A 20866-nucleotide genomic window follows, 5' to 3' on the forward strand; every position below is an offset into this window, starting at 1 on the left:
TCTTCATTTTAGAAAGATTTTTCTGTATTACATCTTTGAATATTTTTAATAGAAGGTATTTTGCTGGATTTTGGAGGACCCATTTCTTTCTCTGCCAAATTTGAAAGCAAGCAAGCAAGCAAGCAAACCCAGGAGACAGGTTAATGGAGTTTAACGAAAGCTGGAAAATATGACTTGAGAGCTGAGGTCAAGTTTATGATATCAAGATTTATGATATTCCTCCTGAATTAGGAGACAGTTGTACTCACCTTGTGTCCCTCTGAAGCCTGTACCTCTCCACAAATAGGCAGACCAGAAGCAAGAGCCAAAGTGTACCCATCCACCCATTTTCAGTCTTTTATTCTAATTTCACCCATCAGACAAATCACTCTGTCCCTGGGGAAAAGGGAATAAAGCACAGAGTAAAGATGAAAATTTTGTTCCACAGGTTTTCTTCTTGGAGAATTGAGTAGAGCTTCCCTCCTCTCTATAGAAGGATGAGGCAAGGAGGAGTTTGACAAAGGCTCTGTCCTTGACCAGACTTCAGACAGGCTCCTGAACTTTCTCCTAGACCCATGTATGTCCCTCCTTGTAAAATCCAGTTTTAGAAGAACTGTGCTGAATTAGTTTAGTTAGATTCCACACTCTCAGTATCTGATCACCTTCAGTATCTGAACTGGATCCCTCCCCTCCACTCCCCCGAAGGATGTCTGATCACCCTGGCCTGTCTTCAGCAAAGAATCCTGTCATGTCCATTTAGCCAGAATCTCTCCTCATTCCAGATATTTCCTCTTAGTAATTTTCTATCCATTAACCCCCACCCTGCTCCTGTAAATTCCTACTTGTCATGCTGTATTTGAATCTATATCCTGCACTGTAAAATCCAAGTGCAGGGGTCCCTATACCTGTCATGATGAATGGTCCTGAATAAAGTCTGCCTTACCATCTTTCACAAAGGCCAATGGATATTTTTTTTCATTAATAGGGTTACTCCAACATTTTTGGGCAGTTTTCTGCTTCAGACATTAATTATGCCATACTATGTTTACCTGGATTTCATCATTCTCAGTTTCTCTCTGATTTAATCTCTTTTTCATCTGCCTTCAGCATGACTGTCTCCATCTTTCCTCCATGTCAATTATTTTGTCTGTATGCATGTGTAATAGTTTTCTGTTTTAAAATCCATCCATCAGGTCTTTGATAATAGTGTTTAGGTCCTTAAATAGTTTCATTAAACCTGTAATTTTCTCATGTTATCCTTCCTTTAAAAAATGTTTTTTAAATGTTTATTTATTTTTGAGAGAGACAGAGAGAGAGCGAGGAAGGGAGAGAGAAAGAGGGAGACACAGAATCTGAATCAGGCTCCAGGCTCTGAGCTGTCAACACAGAGCCTGATGTGGGGCTCGAACTCACAAATCGTGAGATCATGACCTGAGCCCAAGTCAGATGCTTAACCGACTGAGCCACCCAGGCGCCCCTCATGTTATCCTTCTTTTAAAAAAAAAATCTATCTTTGAGCAAATTGGTTAATGTTCTAAGTAATTTGAAGCCCTTGTGAGGAATTCTTCACCCTTAGATTATACATATATCTCTTTTATGCTAGTTTCTTCCCCTCTCTTCCCCTTTCTTCCTTCCTTTTTTTCCCTCCCTTCCTTCCTTGCTTTCTTTTTCCTTCCTCTGTGTAGCTTCCATGCTTGCCATGCCATTTTTTTTTCTAGCTTATGCATGGTTAGGTGGCTCTGCCACGAAGTTTTATTAAATCTGGGAGAGCGTGAGAAGATTCTTACTTCTCTCTTCACCATACGTACCTTTGACATATATACTTCCTATACTGCTCCACAGTTTGCGTGCTGGATTCTTGGTGATCCTTCTGTTTTTTGTAGCACCATTTTTTGTGGCCAGGAGGATGCGCTCAGCTAAGCTCTCACCATTATTGGAACACCTGAGCTCTGCTGTCACTTCCAAGATTATGTAAATTAGTGGAGCCTTTGTAGGATCCCCTCGACCTTGTTGGGGCTAGTATTCCATTCCCAGGGAAGAATATCTTTGCATTTCAGGTGGGATCCTCAATTTGGTTGTATGTAGCTCTGGATCTTGTTTTCTGACAACTTTTCGCCAATTTCTCCCTATAAATCATTTGTAGTATTTTTGATTTAGAAGAGGGGAAAGATGATATCTCTAGCCCTTCGCATTTAGCTCCTTTTAGCTGTGGGTATGGCCAACAGAATGTCTCTCTCTACCCCAGAGATGTCTATGCCCGAATCTCTGGAACCTGTGAATATGTTATGTTACCTTGCAAAGAAGACTTTGCAGATGACCATAAAATAGGGAGGTTATCCTGGATTATCCAAGATAGCCCAGTCTAATTACGTGAGCATTTAAAGGCAGAGCACTTTCTCTAACTGGAGGCAGAGGAGATGTGGCATTTTAAAAGAGAAGTCAAAGAGAGTCCAAGCATGAGGAGGACTCCACAAGAAGTTGCTGGTTTGAAGGTGGAGGGCAACATGATGAGGAATTCAGGTGGCCTTACAAAGCTGAGAGAGGCTCCTGGCTGACAGCCAACAGGGAAACAGGGACCTCACCTCTGCAGCCTGAATAACTGAGTTCTGTCAACAGTCTGAATGAGCTTGGAAACAGATTCCCCCTCAGAGCCTCCAGATAAGTGTCCAGCTTGCCAACTAGTTGATCTCAGCCTGTGCAACTCAGGCCAGAGGAACGAGCTGAGCTCACCAGACTCCTGACCTACAGAACTGGGAGGTAATAAATTTGTGTTGTTTTGAGCGGCTAAATTTGTGGTAATTTATTATGGCAGCTACAGACAATGAACATGTGGAGATATTAGTAAGAAATGCCATGGTTTTGATTACTGACTAGCCTGTGATCAGGATGTGAGGAGGTATGGGTGGGACTCACCATGCTGTGCCACCTGATTCTGCTTTAAGTTCTTCTTCTTGGGTACTTTTTCTTTGGGAATTGATATATTTAGACTCTGCCATGCCACCCCCCTCCCCACCCCAACTTTTCCAAGTACTATTGGTGAACTTATTTTGTTAATTTTGAAGTATTTGTGCTTTAATTCATACGGCATTGTAAGAAAGAGGATCAATATAGCTTCATTCAGTCATCTGAATCCAGAAATGTCTTGCTCATCAAATTGTCAGAAATGAGAGTGAAGGAGCATTTCACAACTCTAGAATCAAAATATGTTAGTAAAAATAAAGGCTATTTGAAAATAAAATGAATTATATATATGTATGTGTGTGTGATAGTTACTTTAAAAAATGTATTTATTGTTGAGAGAGAGAGAGACAGAATATGAGTGGGGAAGGGGCAGAGAGAGAGAGAGAGAGAGAGAGAGAGAGAGAGAAAGAGAAAGAGAGGGAGACACAATCCAAAGCAGGCTCCAGGCTCTGAGCTGTCACCACAGAGCCCAATGCAGGGCTCAAATTCATGAACTGTGAGATCATGACCTGAGCTGAAGTTAGATGCTTAACTGACTGAGCCACCCAGGTGCACCAGATTTTATGTGTCATCTTTCCTGGGCCATAGGATGCTCAGATATTTGCTTAAACATTATTTATGGGTGTGTCTCTATCTGTCTGTCTGTCCATCCATCCATCCATCCATCCATCATCTATCATCTCCAATTGGTTCTATTTCTCTGGAGAACCTTGACTGTTACCCTATATATATATATTTATATGTACACAGACTTATGATGTGATATAGTTTCAGATTATTCATATATTGAAGCTGAAAATACCAGTTCTAAAATATTTTTAATCTTCCTGCTGGAAAGGAAAAGTATAAAAGGCAGTATTACCTTATCTTTGAAGAGAACATCAATAGTATATTGATCTATTGGTGACAGAAATGAAAACATTCATCTTGGTGACAGGAGTGAAAATTGGAATACAAGAAAAAATGAAGAGACCTAGATTTTATTGTTTGGTCTTTTAGTTTTCACATCCCACAAAAATCTGCTGGGCACCCATCTTATGTCAGGTACAATAATAAATGTTGAGGAGTCAATGGTGGGCAAGGCGGACATTATGTCTGTCTTTTTAGAGCATTTGTGGCAGCCCAAGAGAGCTGGTTTGGCCCATGAAATCAGCAAAGGTGGATTTTTACGGATATGAGTATGGTTGACACAGGTGCCCTTCTGAATCCTTGGACTGTGCCAGTGTTCCTGCTTTAGGGTGTACTGGGAAATACCAGTTGCTAAACAAATGTCATGGAGTATACAAGTCTATGGGAGTATGCAGTTGGGGGCCACACCCAGTCAGTAGCCAAACGAATAAATTTCTTTAAGGAAACCTGTAAGAGATGGTGTTTAGAAGTTAATGAGTAGAGGTGGCTCAGTCAGTTGAGCTTCTGACTCTTGATTTTGATTCAGGTCATGATCCCAGGGTCGTGGGACTGAGCCCCGTGTGGGGCTCTGTGCTGAGCGTGGAGCTTGCTTGGGGTTTCTCTCTCTCTCTCTCTCTCTCTCTCTCTCTCTCTCTCTCTCTCTCTCTCTCTCCTGCTCATGCATGCTGTCTTTCTCTCTCACTTACTTTCTGTCTCAAACAAGAAGTTAATGAGTAGACAGGGGAGGCCTGGTGAACCTGCCAGGCTGAGGCAACAGCAAGCTCAAAGACCTGGTAATACCATGTTTGCAGTCTTGACCAATTGCCACAGTAACTTGAGGAATTGGGGGATAAGCCTGATTTTTATTTTCATAGCTTCATTGACATAATTGGCATATCACATTGTATAAGTTTAAGGTGTACAACATAGTGATTCCATACATATATTGCAAAATGATTACCACAATAAGATGCCTAGACACATCCGTCACTTCATTAGTTACATTTTTTGTGCTGTATGTGATGAGAACTTTTAAAACATGCTCTGTTAGCAAGTCTCAAATATACAATATAGCATTTTTCATTTTGTCATCGTGCTGTACATTACATCTCCAAAACGTATTTATCTTATAACTGGAAATTTGTACCCTTTGACCACTTTTACCCATTTTCTCTACCCCACACCCTCCACCTCTGGCAACCACTTGTTTCTAGGTGTTTGGTTTTTTTAAGTTCCACATATAAGTGAGGTCATACAGGATTGGTCTTCTCTGTTTGACTTATTTCACTCAGTATAATGCCCTCACGTTTCATCCATGTTGTTACAAATGACAGGATTTCTTTTTTTTATGGTTGAATAACATTCCATATATATGTTATATATATGTATATATAATAAGTGTGGTATATATGTTATATATAAATATATATATATAATAAATGTGGTCTATGTATCTCTATTTTCTATCTATCTATCTATCTATCTATCTATCTATCTATCTATCTATCATCTATTTTCTATCTATCTATCTATCTATCTCACATTTTCTTTATCCATTTTGATAGATACTTAGTTTGTTTCCATATCTTGGCTACTATAGATAATGTTGCAATGAACATGGAGGTGCAGATATCTCTTTAAGATAGTAACTTAATTTTCTTCAGACACATACCCAGAAATGGAATTGACAGATCACATGGTTGGTCTAGTTTTTAGTTTTGGAGGAAACTCCACAATGTTTTTCATAGTGGCCGCACTGATTTACATTCTCACCAACAGTGCACAAGGCTTCCCTTCTCTCTACATCTCACCAGCACTATTGCCTCTTTCTTATCTTTTTGGTAATAGTTATTCTAACAGGTGTGAGGGGATATCTCATTGTGGTATTGATTTGCATTGCCCTGATGATGAGTGATGTTGAGCACCTCTTCATATATTTAAGTATGGTTTTCTTTCTTTCTTTCTTTCTTTCTTTCTTTCTTTCTTTCTTTCCTTCTTTCTTTCTTCCTCTCTCTCTTTCTTTCTTTCTTTCTTTCTTTCTTTCTTTCTTTCTTTCTTTCTTTCTTTCTTTCTTTCTTTCTACACATAATCTCTACCAGACAGGTTTTATGCACACTCAATAGAATGGAAAGGTTCAGGGAAGATGATGAGCCTCTGGGTCACTTGTTTGTCAACATATTATGTGTCTGGTGACCATTCTCTTATGTTTCAGGGACCCCAGAATGGGATTGCTAACTGCCCTATCTTTCTTTATTCACTAATTTTTTCATTCTTTCAACAAAAATTCATTGAATACTCTGTTCTTTTATTTGTTCTTAATTCTTGAGTACAGATCTGTATTGGTTTTCAATCACTGTCTAGCAAAATGCCACAAACTTAATGGCTTAAAACAACAGAAAATTATGATTTCATAGTTCCATAGGTCAGAAGTTGAATACTGACCTCACTGGGCTAAAATCAAGGTGTTGGTAAGGCTATAATCCTTCCTTGAGGTTCTAGGGGAGAATCTGTTTCTTTGCTTTGTCCAGCTTCTAGGGGCTCATATTCCTTGGCTTGGGGGCCTCCTTTCCATCTTCAAAGCCGACAACATAGTGTCTCTCTGACTCCCCTCCTCCGTCGCATCTCTTTCTCTGATTCCCTTCTTTCTGTTTCTTTTTTTCCACTTCTAAAGACCCATATGAAGACATTGAGACTACCCAGATAAATCAGAAAATCTCTCTAGTTTAAGGTCATCTGAACAGCAACCGTAATTCCATCTTCAGCCTTAATTATTTTTGTTATGTAACATATTCACAGGTTGTAGGGATTAGAACATGGACATCTTTGGGAGGCCATGTTCTGTCAACCACATGATCCTTGGTAATCTACTTCTTGCCTTTTCTTATTGGATGACACATAACTGATTTCTTGGCTTTTTTCCTCTGGACATTTCTCTACAGTATTTGATCTCTTGCCTGTTGTCCCCTCACTCCATGCTTTATCACTTCTGCGCCTCATACATTCCCATACCCATCAGCCGGGTTGACTCCCAGTCCTGACATTTTCTGGCCTACTTTTCCCATCATCTAGTATCAACCACAGTTTTGCATTTAGGCACATCTTATCCTTTGTGTTTGGGGAGCTACCCTATTAACTTCTTCCCAATGCTGAGAGTTGCATGGTTAAAATGTAGAGAGTTAATCATGCTGAGTGATTCTAATGATCCCTCCTATGGTTTTTGCTATGGGAAAAGACAGATATCGCCCTTCTGTGTTGTGTTATGCAGTCATAGCTGCTGTTCTTAAAATTTCAGTGCTAGCTCATTCGTCACTTTATTTTTCAATTAGCTTTACCATAGTAAGAACACTGTTAGAGATGGATTATGAAGAAGGACTTACAGAACTAGAGAGTATGTGAAACAGTCCAATTATCGCTTTAAATTTTTACATGGTGTGGAAAGTTCTTAGAATCAGGGAGATTATCTCTATTTGTATTTAGAGGACAGGTTAGTAGAGAAAACATTTTTAAACATTTTTTTTAGTTAGTTTATTTATTCAGAGAGCAGGAGGGGGGCAGAGAGAGAGAGAGAGAGAGAGAGAGAGAGAATCCCAAGCATGCTCTGTACAGTCAGAGCTGAGCCTGATGTGGGGTTCAAACTCACGCATCATGAAATCATGACCTGAGCTGAAATCAAGAGTTGGACGCTTAACTGACTGAGCCACCCACGTGCTTCAGAGAAAACATTTTTAAAGAGAACATGCCAGCCAAACAAACTATTACTCATGTAAAAACACTGAAGAAGCTTTTAACTTGCACTTACAAACATAACAAATTAGGTGAAAATTTCCCAACAAATCACAAAAACCTATTAAGTTCTTGGCTGAAGAGGCTTTCAGTGGTATGACAATATTTTGTTATGCAATTTAGGTATTATATTTAATTCTATTAGAAATCTAAATTTACTATCAATGGAAAAAATGACTTAAAGGCACAATGATGATACTAACTTTCTGACATAGCAACTCGCACAATTTGGTTATATTCTATTTTAATTACAGGTAATGCTCATTTTCCTTTAATTTTTGATCGAAAGGAAAAGCAGTGTTCATTCTTATAAATTAAGTTCTTACATCTTAAATTTCTTGTGGACAAAAATTAAACCTACCTGGGAATATTTACATTTTCTTTCTAGAAGAAACCAGTTTCAAGGTTCTTGAAATATACAATAATATTTCAGTGAAAAGTGATAAAATAATATGTCCTTTCATGGTTTTTGAAAACTTTCCTTTTTAAAAAACATGCCAGGATATCAGCAGGAATGTTGTACATACTGTCGCAAGTAGTCGATGAAAAAAGAACTGTTTTGTTTCTTTGATGACTTTCAGGCTGAATTATCTCCCTCGGAGATTAAAGCCGGGGTTCATAGCCGGATAAAGTGGAAGAATAGAGTCTTTAACAGACTTTCAGGCCATTTTACCTGCAAACAGCCATTCAGAAAAGAGTGAAGTTAAACCCTGAAAATGTCTGAACATGACCTCTCAGAAACCTACCCACCTGCCCTTGTCTCTTCAGCAAACAAATTGGTGGCAGGTGGTGGGTGTTTGACACTATAGACATTTGACATCCTGAGAGAGCTAGAGAAACGTTGGGCCAGTCTGTGTTCTTAGTTTGGGTTTTTCTCCTAAGGATCAATACTGAACAGCAGGTTTATGCGCAGCTATCTTAGGCATTCAGGTGAACTTCTGTTCGCTTGGCTCGTTCAGTGGAGCAGACGACTTACGACGTGGCAACACAGTACATTTAAAAGCTTTGAGCAAATAAGGTACTTCAGCAAATTTTAGCGCCCCTGAAGTTCTAGATCAGCCATTTGAAAAGTAATTTGCTTGTAACAGTGGCAACAAATTCGATTAGTAAATGTTAACTTATCTGACAGATCTAATGTGCTTCTTTACAAGTGTACTATATTAGGAGGAGAGGCTTTTATTCAGAATCTTCTCTAGCCAGTATGAATCACGCTCAAATTTTCTGAGCCCTGTGTTGGAAAGGCTTCAAGAGGTCATTGGCAGGTCCTGTAGTTATCAGAAATCTGGGGGCAGAGAACAAATAAGACACGATGTGAGAGATACATAAAAAAGAATGGAAAATATAGTCCTTTATTTTTTAAGATATTGACAAAGTCAACTTAAAGAGCCGGTATTTGAGACGGAACATGAGCAGTATGGAGGGGGGACTTTTTTTTTTCTTTTTAATGTGTGTGTGTGTTATGTTTCAGAAATGAGAGGAATCTAAATCATATTTCCTGTAATGTCCCGAGATTGAATGTTACATATTTGACTTTTAAAAAAGCACATGTTGAGAAAAAGAAACCAACACGTATTCAATACTAAGGAATAAGAAGGTTAGGACTTTGAGACATGCTTCAGAGAACAATGTGGGTGGGGAGTTTTTAAAATGAATTATCCACTTGCAACGTATTCAGAAAATTTTGATCAAGACAGTCCTTTGATTTTAGTAGCACATGGGATTTCACACTTTCTCTGAGCAATTCAAGTTTCCTTCTCAGAATCTTTTGACTGCTTAGCTTGAATTGTATCATATCATAAACTGAAGATTTTATGAGCTCGGATCTAAAATGATTCTCAAAAATAAAGTAGAAAAAACAATTTTAGTAACAAACCTTTTTGGTTCGAGATTTGAAAATTCTTATTCAATGTCGTACTCGGTGGAAGAGAAAAGACTTCCCAGATAGAAAAAAATAGATGCTAGGGACTCACCCTTCCATCCATACCTAAAGTCCTTATGCAGGAGAAGGTGGACAGTCAGAGATTGAATTTTAAAATTAATTAATAAAAAATGCCTCCCATTTATGTAATTAAAAATTCAAGTGTGGGAAATTGTGTTAGGTATTTGGAGAAGAGTATAGGACACAAAAGTAATTAGTGAAAAATGAATTAGCATCAATAAAAAATAAAAATCATAGATAAAAATAAATAAGAAAAAAGAAAAATCATAAGATTTAATGGATCTTATTCTGGGAGACCTACTATTATCTGTCAATATAAAGAACTTAAAGCACAGGATTATATATTGGTTCTCTTCTGATTAACACTTTAAAATGTACTTAGTGTCCCAGGTGCCTGGGTGGCTCAGTTGGTTAAGTGTCTGACTCTTGGTTTTGGCTCACGTCATGATCTCACGGTTTGTGAGTTCAAGCTCCGTGTCGGGCTCTGTGCTGACACTGTGGAGTCTGCTCAGGATTCTCTCTTTCCCTTTCTCTCCACCCCCCCGTGCCCCCGCTTGCGTGTGGCACTCTCTCTCAAAATACATAAATAAACTTTATAAAAAATAAAATAAAATGGACTTAGTATAAACGAGAGTTTTGTTAGATAAAAACCAAGGTTGGTGGAAAACATGATAGTTTGAGATAATTGGACATTTTGGGTGATTTTGTTTCTGCGTACCTCTTTCTTCCTAAAATTCTACTGAAAGAAAAATGCTTCTGGAAGCAGTAGGCAGTTATGCTCTTACCTTAAATATTTACTTGGGACAAGATGATTTGAATTTTATTCATAAATGAATTTTGAAAGTGCTTGATTTTACAACGGTTGAACATGAGTCAACATGGAGTTTTGACAAACAAATCCCGTCAAATAAATCGACTTTTCAAAAGCTGAAATAATCGTGGTCATAGATACATACCTCCTCCACACTTAAAAAAAAAAAAAAAACCTGTCTAGACAGTTTTTATATAGTTACAGTTTGGTTTTAGGATTCCTGGAATATAGTAATAACACCTACCATTTGCTGGGCAACTACTTTATGCCAGATACTTTTCCAGGAACTTTTCATGGTTTCTCATTAAATTCTCAAAAAGTTATGGGGCAATTATCTTCATATTACAGGTAAAGAAAATGATGTCTCAGAGGTTAAATGACTTGTCCCAGATCGTACTGTAAATGGCAGAGGCAGAATTGGAATAAAAGCCTCTTTTCCTGAACACCCTACCCTGTTCTTTGCCTCACCCTTCAGCTGCCTTGCCCAAGGTCAAAGATAGCACTGGCTCTAGGATGGCCAACTGTCCGAGGATTCCCAGGAAAGAGGGCTTCCAAGAATATGGGACTTCTAGGGCTAAGCTGGAGAAGGTCTTGGGCAAACCCAGGGGCATTGGTCTCTTTATGAGTAGTTTGTTCTTATGGCTACTGCATGGTTAGCAAGGCCGTGCTGTTCTATTAGAAGCTTCCTATCCCTATTAAATTATCTGCACTGGTGAGGCTATTTCTCTAACCAGGAAGATAAACCTCAGAGAGCTGCCTCTTGGAATAGCTGGAAAACTGTGCTGGCCCGCTCTTGACACATAGGAAGAATTAAGCCTGCGTTTTAGAAATCCATCCTAACTTTTAGCATAACTGTAGAACTCTTAGATACAATTTGGAAACCTTCTCTCACTCCACGACTCTATAAAGTTAAAGAGAATATTAATCAAAGAGAGATTTGTTTATTTTGTCTCTAACGAAAGCAGAATTGGGGTGTTCTCTGCTTTTTAAAATGCTTTTCTTATAAATCTGGTGTACCACTTACCGGTCCTTTACTTTTCAATCTAATCCCTTACCCAGTGAGTATTCTCACATTTTTTTCATCGGATATATGTTTTTTTTTTTTTTTTTCCAGTAGGATTGTAAATTTCTTGATGTGGAATGCATACCATTAGGTCAGCATAATAGGTAAGATCGCAGACTCTGGGGACAGACTGCTAATTTCTAGCCATTGACCATGAGCAAGATCACTTAACTTCCCTGTTCCTGGTTCCTTCATCTTTAAAATAGGGACAGTAGGCGTTCCTGGGTGGCTCAGTCAGTTAAGTGTCCAACTTTGGCTCAGGTCATGATCTCACGGCTTGTGAGTTCGAGCCCCGCATCAGGCTCTGTGCTGACAGCTCGGATCCTGGAGCCTGCTTCAGATTCTGTGTCTCCCTCTCTCTGCTCCTCCCCTGCTCACGCTCTGTCTCTCTCTCTTAAAAATAAACATTAAAAAAATTTTAAATAGGGACAATAATAGTTCTTACCATATAGGTTATTGTGGAGATTGAGCTATTTACATTAAGCACTTAAAATAAAACCTGGCACAAATGAAGTGCTATGTAGGTGCCAGGTGTATTAATCATGTTTACTTTTACTGGTTTTAGATGATGCTGTGGTGTTCTTTGGATTGGGTGCACTCACGGTCACGGCTGACAAGTTGGCTACAGTTGGGGAGTGTTTGGCATGTAGCTTGTGTGCTGAAAACTTCACAGCCACTTTTTCCAAGAAATCGGGACTTGTTATTCTCTGTTTTTAATGTACTCATCAATCCTATGTTGGAAGGAAGAGTACAATGATTCTTATCAGGATTCAGAGAGATAGCCGTCTGAAATTTGAGGCTAGAATGTTCTCTGTGTATGAGCTGAAAACAATCTCTCTGGTCATTCTTGTTGCTCACTTTTTTTTTTCCCTGTGTAAATTGCAAACGATTCATAAATGTTGAGAATAGTTTTGTTAAGGAGAAAATGCTCCCCGATTATTTATTATTATTTAAAAAAATTTTTTTAATGTTTTAATTTATTTTTGAAGGAGAGAGACAGAGCATGAGTGGGGGAGAAGCAGAAAGAGAGGGAGACAGAATTTGAAGCAGGCTCCAGGCTCTGAGCTGTCAGCACAGAGCCTGATGCGGGGCTCGAACTCACGAACCGTGAGATCGTGACCTGAGCCGAAGTTGGACGCTTAACCGACTGAGCCACCCAGGCGCCCCTCCCTGGTTATTTAAAATACACCTAAGGCATATCATTTATGCGCACTATCAACTCTTTTTAGCTAGTTGGCTAGGGTCGTCTTTAAGACACTAAAAGATTGCCAAGCAGTGACACTTGGCAGTGGCCTGTAAAGATTTACCTACTGTTACACCAAAGTGCTTCCGTTAAAATGTAAATATCAAGTGAGGGAAATTACACCTTTGTAATTTTGCCGTCCGGAGACTGACACACACTTTAGGATATATGCCTTTTAAATACCAAATGACTCCACTGACATCTGCCATGCCGACTTCATTGTGTCAGTGATTCAGAACACTTAACTGACATAGTGAGTCACTCTACTCTTGGTTAATCAAGAGAAGTTGCAATTGCTTGAAGGAGCCATGGCATGAGAGTCTGTAAGGAAAGCAGCTGGCTTTTAGCAACAACCCACATGTGTACATGAAAAAACAGTAAACAGAGGTACAGCTTTGAAGGAATCTGGATTCTCATTGCATGGTTTCTCTGTTTCATGTATAATGCCAAGTTATCTAACATAACAATATTAACAGTTGTTTATTAAATTTTAATAAGTGCCAAGAATTATGCTGAGGAGATTAGTAATAATTATTGTTTGGAATTAAAGATGGTGATCAACTTTGTGAAACATGACTGCAAATGTGAAATAGTGACAGAAGCTATTAAAGGTATTTATTTTGGTTGAATATTTATTTAATATGTTCTATTACAATAGAATAATAATTCTGGAAAACGCCAAGGCACTTCTATCTGAAGGTGTTATATTGGGAAAAATCAACGTATCTTTACTGAAATTAGGGCTTCACCTTTTCTAAGAGGCTTCTGATCCTCTAATTTCCAAATATCTCCTTGGCCGGTATATTAGAAGTGATGTAGTAATCTTTGAAATGCAGGAAGTCTTTCCGGAGTATTGACCTTAGAATATTTCAGACCAGTATTGCTGGACTATCCATCATTGGCATCTAAGTGTTGGGGTCCCCCCAGTGAGGAATACTTAAGTATGGCTGAGATGTTTAGAAACAGCCAGGAGCCAGGAGCTGATTCAGTGACAAAGGTCCAGCTTCTTTTCTTGCTTGTCTTATATTCCTCTGTCCTGAATACTGTTTTTTTGTGCTTGGGTACTCCTTTATTTTTTGAGAGATAGGGAACAACGGCCCAGAGAGCTGATTATAAAGGCCACTAAAGGGCCAGGGGAGTAAATTAGAAGTTTGCCGCCGGTTAACTCAGCTTTCTACAAACCACACTCTAAATAATAGTTAATATATAATAATAAGTAAATATATAAATTTGCATCTCTCTCTGGGGACTGAGGGAGGGCTTTTCCTGTTCAGTAAAACCTGTCTGGAACATAGATGTGATGCTTGGGGGTGAGGCAGCTATTTTGTGAACATAATGACATTAGAAATCTTGAGAGAAAAAAAATGACATATGTGAATTTAGTGCTTGCAAGTGTAGATTATACACTATAATTACAGGTAGTATCACGGTCTCTAAGACCAGCCAGTTGATAGTTAGCTGAAGCTGATAGTTATCAGCAACTCACATTTTGAAGTGAAATATGGCATACACATTATTTCATGTATGAATGTTTTCAGACTTTCATTTTTCTCTGCCTGCCAAGAGGATTCTAGTTTCTGTGGGTCAGTGATGTTCCTCTCTGCACCCTTTGCGGGTAGCTGCGTTGACAGAAGGATTCTTTTTGTCTCTTACGGTGCAGAATCAAAACACAAGGGTGATGACAGAAAGGGCAATAGTCTTGCAGGCAGGTCAGGAGGAAAAGTTTCTTTTCTCTACTCTTTTAGGGACTGTGTATAAAAAAGACGCAAGAACAGCTGTGGCATGTGAGGAAACTGGTGATGAGGTTCAAGACACCCACATCTGGCAGGTGCTGAGGGTTTAGAAATTTCATGCCGTCTAGCCCCTGTATCCCTTGCCTTTCTCTAACGTAGAGCCTAGAAAGCAATGTGCTCAGTGTCTCGAGCGCCCTTGCAGGTTGGAGGGCCATAAAGGTGATTCTGGCTGGGAAGGCATGGGATAAAATGTATGGAGAGGCAAAAATTACATTTCGGAATAAAGCCTTACTGGGAGAAAGCTCTTGATACATTTCCTGTTATCCCTCTAGAACGTGGAATACCTTGGAAACGTGACAATGAAAGTCCCTTGCCAAGGGTGGCAGCTTACGAGAAGGAAGGAGTGAAAGGCGGATCTCCCACCCTGAAACGGAATTGCCTACCTCTGGACATGGGGAAGTGAGGAAAGAAGAAAAAGGAAAACCTTATGTAACAGATACGGGCCTGGAAGGCACAAGATGTAGACCCAATCGGCTTTAAAAATAATTTCATGAAGAGACTCTTTACAGAGATGCGAGGGGAGATATAGGAAATGTGTTGCAGTTCTACAGAGAAATAAAACCAGTAGGTTCTTTCCTTTCTTTTCTCCTTTCTTCCTTCCCTTCCTCCCTCCTCCTTTCTTTTTTTTTTTCCTTTCTTCCTTTCCTTCTTTCTTTCTTGGAAGCGGTTCATGTCATTATGGAGGCTGGCAAGTCTAAAGTCTGCAGGACTGATGTCTCAGTCTCGGTCCGAAGCCCAGCAGGTTGCTACAGAGCTAAGAAGAGCTGGTGGCTTAGCCCGAAGGCCATCAGGCAGGAGGATTCTGCCTTATCTGGGGAAGAGTCAGCTTTTCTGTTCTATCCAAGTCGTCAACTGATTGGATCAGGCCCACCCACATCGGGGAGGACAATCCACTTTACTTGGTCTACCAATCTAACTGTTAAATCTCATCCCAAAACACCTCCACAGACACACTCAGAATAATGTCTGACAAAATATCTGGGCACCCCATGGCCCATGCAAATTGGCACACCAAACTGACCATCACAGGAACTAAGAAGAGAGGATGCAACACCCAGGGACTAGAAGCAGTGGGGATTCTGACAGGTTAAGGGGAGGAACAGTATTCAGTGGAGCCAGAGCCTGAGTCAGAGAAGAGATGCTACCTCATATGACCTGTGACTACAAAGGAAAGAAACTCTGCCAGAACCATAGCTGTGTAAGTAAGGGGGTGGGAGTGGAGATTATGGGAAATAATTATGTGATCCTTTCTCTTTCCACCTAAGCCAAAGGGCACTACAGCTTGGATGATGCTGCCCATGCAGGTCGGAGCAGCTCAGAGATTGGAGAACGTGAGGGAAATTAGGATTAACCGGAACACTTTAATAATTTAAGCCGTTCTGTAAATAATGACTTCATTATTTACAGAACTAACTTCATTAAGTTCCTTTAAAAAAGCCAGTGTAGGGTGATTCAGCCACTCAGTCAAGTGTAATCCTCGCTGACACAGAATGTGACAGATGAGTTTTTTGGTTGCCGGCCTTTGTGCCCTTGCTTGAAATACTATTCAGATTGGACCGTATGGATGGTGATTTATATGTCTTTGCCCACCAAGGCCAGTTTGCCTGGAACAAATTGGACTATAGTGGTTTACTTTATGATTTACATGTTAAAGTGTATGTGTATGTTTCTTAAATTTTCCTCACTGGAATAAATACAAATAGCAAATATAAATTAAATAGCTGCATACGATTTTTGAGAATCATAAAATTAGCTCCAGATTTTTGCTAAATGAACGTTGGATAAATATTTAAATAATATTTATTTATAGGGGACCTGAAGTACTTAGTCTGCCTTGTTCTCATGTTGGATCTCAGGTTCTAGCTAATTCCTACTTTATGGACCGAGGCGTCTCTAATGTCGGAAGAGACACTTTGGGCATGTGGTTGGGTAAATACGATCTGGCTATTGCTGGGGCTTTCTTGGAGTTGACTAAGGTAGAGATTCATTTCAGTTGTGGGAATCAGCACATGGGACAATATCTGTGTCTTCCAGGATTCCAGCCTATTCCCATGGGCCTTGGAGTTTGGCTGAGGAAGTAGAAGGTTGCAGTTCTAGATTACATGACGCAGACCTTCTGGGGTTGGGAATGCTGGCCTTTCTGCTCATGGAGAAGACAGACGGTTTTCAGTAATACTACCAAGTGGTTTACCTGGATGGTGGGCAAATATTTACGTCAAATCGGCCATTAACTCATAATTCCTACTTGAAAGCGGACATGGCCAAGGGCTTATCTGACTCTGCTCTGATTTTAAAGCTAAATATCTTTAAACATATGGGTGTGGCAGTCCAGGATGCAAACAAGCCAACGATCTGAACTGCTCAGAGAAAATAACAACTCCGCTGATCCAAACTTGGCAACACTCTACACTGTTATTAAAGAGCACTGACTCATAGCAGTTGTGGTCATTTCCAAGTGGCCAAAAGGATTGGACGAAGGAACAGGAATCCCACAGTGTGCGACAATCACCTAAGTTGCATTGCTACGGTTCCTGGAGTGCTTTAACCTGTCTCAAGTATCCTAACCTGTGTTCCTTTGAGCCATCAAGGCTCGGTGGCACTTAGGGACCCCCATATACTGGAGAGTCCGGGTTTTGTTAACAGACCATAATATTGGCATGGTCTAGATGCTGAGAACTGGGTATTCTGTTAAGGACAGTATACCGCTTGGAAGATTCTCAGAGTCTAGATCTTTTACAGTGAAATGGTGGGTGGGTAGTGCTCTTGGAGGGGACTATTGACATAACCATGGAATTCTGACTATTTGTAGTCACTATAAATTGTTTGGATCACTGGAGATTTTTTTCAAATCATACTTCTTTTTCCTGTTGCTGAATTTTTAATATTTTGAGCTATTATGAAAATCCAGTACTTTCTGTATGGGTATGAAAAGCTTGATTTTTGCGCTAATTATTCAGAACTTCTGGTTGGTATTACATGTATTGTCCATATAAGGTATGTATGTATGTATGTAAGTATCTATGTATGTATGTATTTTGGTTTTTTTTTTTCTGAATGTTTATTTTTGAGAGAGAGAGAAAGAGAGAGGCAGAGAGAGAGAGAGAGGGAGACAGAGGATCCAGAGTGGGCTCTGTGCTGACAAAAGTGAGTCCAATGCGGGGCTCGAATTCACGAACCGTGAGATCATGTCCTGAGCTGGAGTCGGATGCTTAACTGAGTGAGCCACCCAGGCGCCCCTGTTTTGTTTTGTTTTTTTAGTGGACTCTACCTCCAACGTGGGACTTGAACTCACAACCCCAAGATTAAGGGTGGCATGCCCTGCTGACTGAGCCAGCCAGGTGCCCCAATATAAGGCATTTATCTCTCACCTCTCCATCTCAACACTGAGCTGACATCTCGAAATAACTGAAAAGCAAATTAATTCTTTTCAGTGCAATCTCTTGAGAGACTGCATTCATAACGTCCAGTTGAGTGTCTTAAAAATCTTCTTTTCCCATGTTTTCCCATGTGCCCATGTTATCTTTTGCTGTATAGCAGACCACCCCCCAATTTAATGGCTTATATCAATAACTAGGTTGACGATATCGGCTGGATGGTAGTTCTCTTATGCTTTTGGCAGGTACTGCAGTCCTTTGACAACTCATTTGGTGGGAACACCCAACGTGGCTCGTTCCCGGGCTGGCAGTAAGCGCTGGTTGTCAGCTGAGAGCTCAACTGAGACGGTCAGTCAGGATGTCTTGATTTCTTTTCACGCCCTGACTGTGGAATTCTCACAGCATGGCAGCCAGGTTCTAGGAGGGACCCTTCCAGGTTTGCGTAAGAGACCACTGCAGATCTTCTTAGGCTCTGCCTTGGAAGCTACACAGTTTCACTTCTGTCACATTCCGTTGGCCAAAGCAAGTCCCGGATTCAAAGGAATTGAAGAAGACTCTCCCCCTGGGCAGGTGTAGTGGCAATTTGTGGCCACCTCTCTTCTCCTGTGCCTGGCTTTCTCAGGATCTCACCCACATAGTGGCTGCTTCCGGATCTTTCTCTTCTCTCATTCTCAACTCTATCTAGACCTGCCTTGCTCCAGTTCTGTTTCTCACAGTGTTTCTCTCACTTCCCTCCTGCTTCCTTTCCAACCCATACAATGCATCCTGCTGGTATACCTCCGCCCTTTCCAGTGCTAACCCAACTAGCTAGCCTTTCAGTGTGTCTGCTATTTCTTCCTTACTCATTTACCTTGGTTTTCGTAGTAAATTGTTAGTTTTTTCAGGATTATTAAGGGGATTCTTAAAGAGCATCTTAAATTTTTTTTAATGTTTATTTATTTTTGAGAGGGAGACAGAGAGAGACAGAGCGCGAGCAGAGGAGGAGCAGAGAGAGAGGGAGACACAGAATCCGAAGCAGGCTCCAGGCTCCGAGCTGTCCGCACAGAGTCCGACGCGGGGCTGAAACCCACCAACCGTGAGATCCTGACCTGAGCCGAAGTCGGACGCCTAACCGACTGAGCCATCCAGGCGATCCCCCTCCTCCCCCACCCCCCCACTTTTGAAAAGTTTATTTATTTGTTTTGAGAGTGAAAAAGAGAGAGCACAAGTGGGAAAGGGGCAGAGAGAGGGGAGCAGGGGATCCAAAGTGGGATCTGCTGAGAGCAGAGAGAGCCTGATGTGGGGCTTGAATTCATGAACCTTGAGACCATGACCTGAGCAGAGGTCAGATGCTTAACAGACCGAGCTCACCCAGGTGCCCCGTGGGCATAATGCTTCTTAATGGGAGCAAGCAGGAGTGGAGAGTGGATATAATTTTAAATGTTATTCCTGTTATACCATGTTCAGGTGACACACAGCACAATGGAATTGATTCTGCTTTAACTGAAAATGACGTCGGTGGATTGTTAGCATGTGACACAGGGGCGGGCTAGCAGAGAAGGTAGACTTGATTCAGGACCGAGTCCTGGAAATCACCCAAGGCACATCCTGGTGGGATGGATGGCAGTGGTACTTACTGGGTACCATGTTATCTTGAAAAGCAGTGCTGGTCCCAGGGAAGTCCTAAAGAGGTTAATTGTGGCTTGACACTTAGGAGTAGATTCCTTGCAGAGGTTAGTTTCTTGAACTGTAGACGATGAACTTTAAGCATATAGGCCTTTCACAGGCCTGTCCCTAATATTGTCTGCAGACCAAGAGTGCAAATTGAGGCCCACAAACCATGTCCATCAAAAAATTATAATTGTTCTGTCCTCCTTCCTTAACAAATATACCTTTATATTGACCTGGGAGGCCAGGCAGAAATTCATAATTCTCAGACTTCTCAGAGTTCTATGCTAAAACGTGGCATCTTGACATTCTGAGAGTTGGCCTGCTCCCCATCTCTCCCCTACGAGCAGCACCCTCCTGGACTAGGAGGGACCTCACCACATGTGTGTGGGCACCTCAAAGCTGTGTCCACAGTTCCTAAATACAGCAGCCCTTTAGCTACCCCTCTGCCCTGAGAGGGGCAAATGGCCACTGCCATCTGCTTTCAGGAGTGAAGAATTTCATTCTGGCCTTACAAGCAGGCTCAGTGATGGCTGGGTAAGGAATTTCAGAGGTCCAGGTAGCCAGAGTCTGGTCTATAAGGAGAGGCATAGTTTCCACATGAGCACGTTTGGTTCCATGAACTTCTTGACTTGGGAGAGGCGTGGTGGCAGGGGCCCAGAATGAGACCTCTAAAGCATAGGACACAGTGCAGGGGCCTCATCCAGGTCAAGGGAAACACTGCTTTTAGCCATGGGTGTGCAAACAGTCAACCTATTTTTTCCACCGCAGGTTCAGCGGCCAGAGTTCCATCCTGCACTTTTCTCCCCGTGGTAAAAGTCCGTGAAGGAATGAAACAGTTGGGGGTTTGGTTGGGGTGTGAGTGGGTGGAAAATGCTGAGGTGAGTTAGAGAACGAAGGGGGCCCAGGCTGGTTGTGGGCTTTTGCTAAGAGGCAGTTGGGTGCCGAGCCAGTGTGGAGGCGCAGAGTGGGGCCATGTGACCTTGGTAGCATACAATTCTTGTCCAATGAGGCCACCTTACGTACATGGCCACACTGGGACTGTAAGGGTTTAGATTTTTCCGAACAGGCTGGTGTTCATAGAATACCCATGTGTAAGCTGTATGTAAGATGTCCAAAATATTCAAGAGTTTTTAAAGGCATTTCAGGCAGCCCTTTCTGCCCAGGGATTAAAGGAAGGAGAAAGTTCTGTACTGGATGTCCCGAACCACCTTTTCTTCTTGACCTGATTCAGCTTCCTTGGAAGTGCTTTCTGTGCATGGGTAATTATTTGTTTCTGGTACTTTCTGAGTCATGGGTTAGTGCAGGTTTGCACCATTAGATAACACCTTTTAAGTCGATCTCCAGAATGTTTTTTAGTCACTTTTTGTGATAGGATTTGTGTG

The 20866-nt window shown here is 40.9% G+C and overlaps 1 protein-coding gene across 2 annotated transcripts in view; it reads left to right on the forward strand.

Moving 5' to 3' along the window:
- The window catches only part of LOC102970369 (protocadherin Fat 1-like), a 50226-nt gene that overhangs the window by 17768 nt on the left and 11592 nt on the right, over positions 1–20866 (forward strand). Inside the window, exon 3 of one of the 2 annotated variants that reach the window (XM_042956798.1) lies at positions 14733–15045. The exons of the other annotated variant lie outside the window; for it this stretch is intronic. Coding sequence (XP_042812732.1) covers positions 14733–14863 — 131 coding nt within the window. The 3' untranslated portion in view covers positions 14864–15045. Of the gene's footprint in view, positions 1–14732; positions 15046–20866 lie in introns of those variants that run through there. 2 annotated transcript variants of the gene reach the window in all.

Source organism: Panthera tigris, chromosome C2, assembly GCF_018350195.1.
Source record: "Panthera tigris isolate Pti1 chromosome C2, P.tigris_Pti1_mat1.1, whole genome shotgun sequence".
NCBI classification, from domain to species: Eukaryota; Metazoa; Chordata; class Mammalia; order Carnivora; family Felidae; genus Panthera; species Panthera tigris.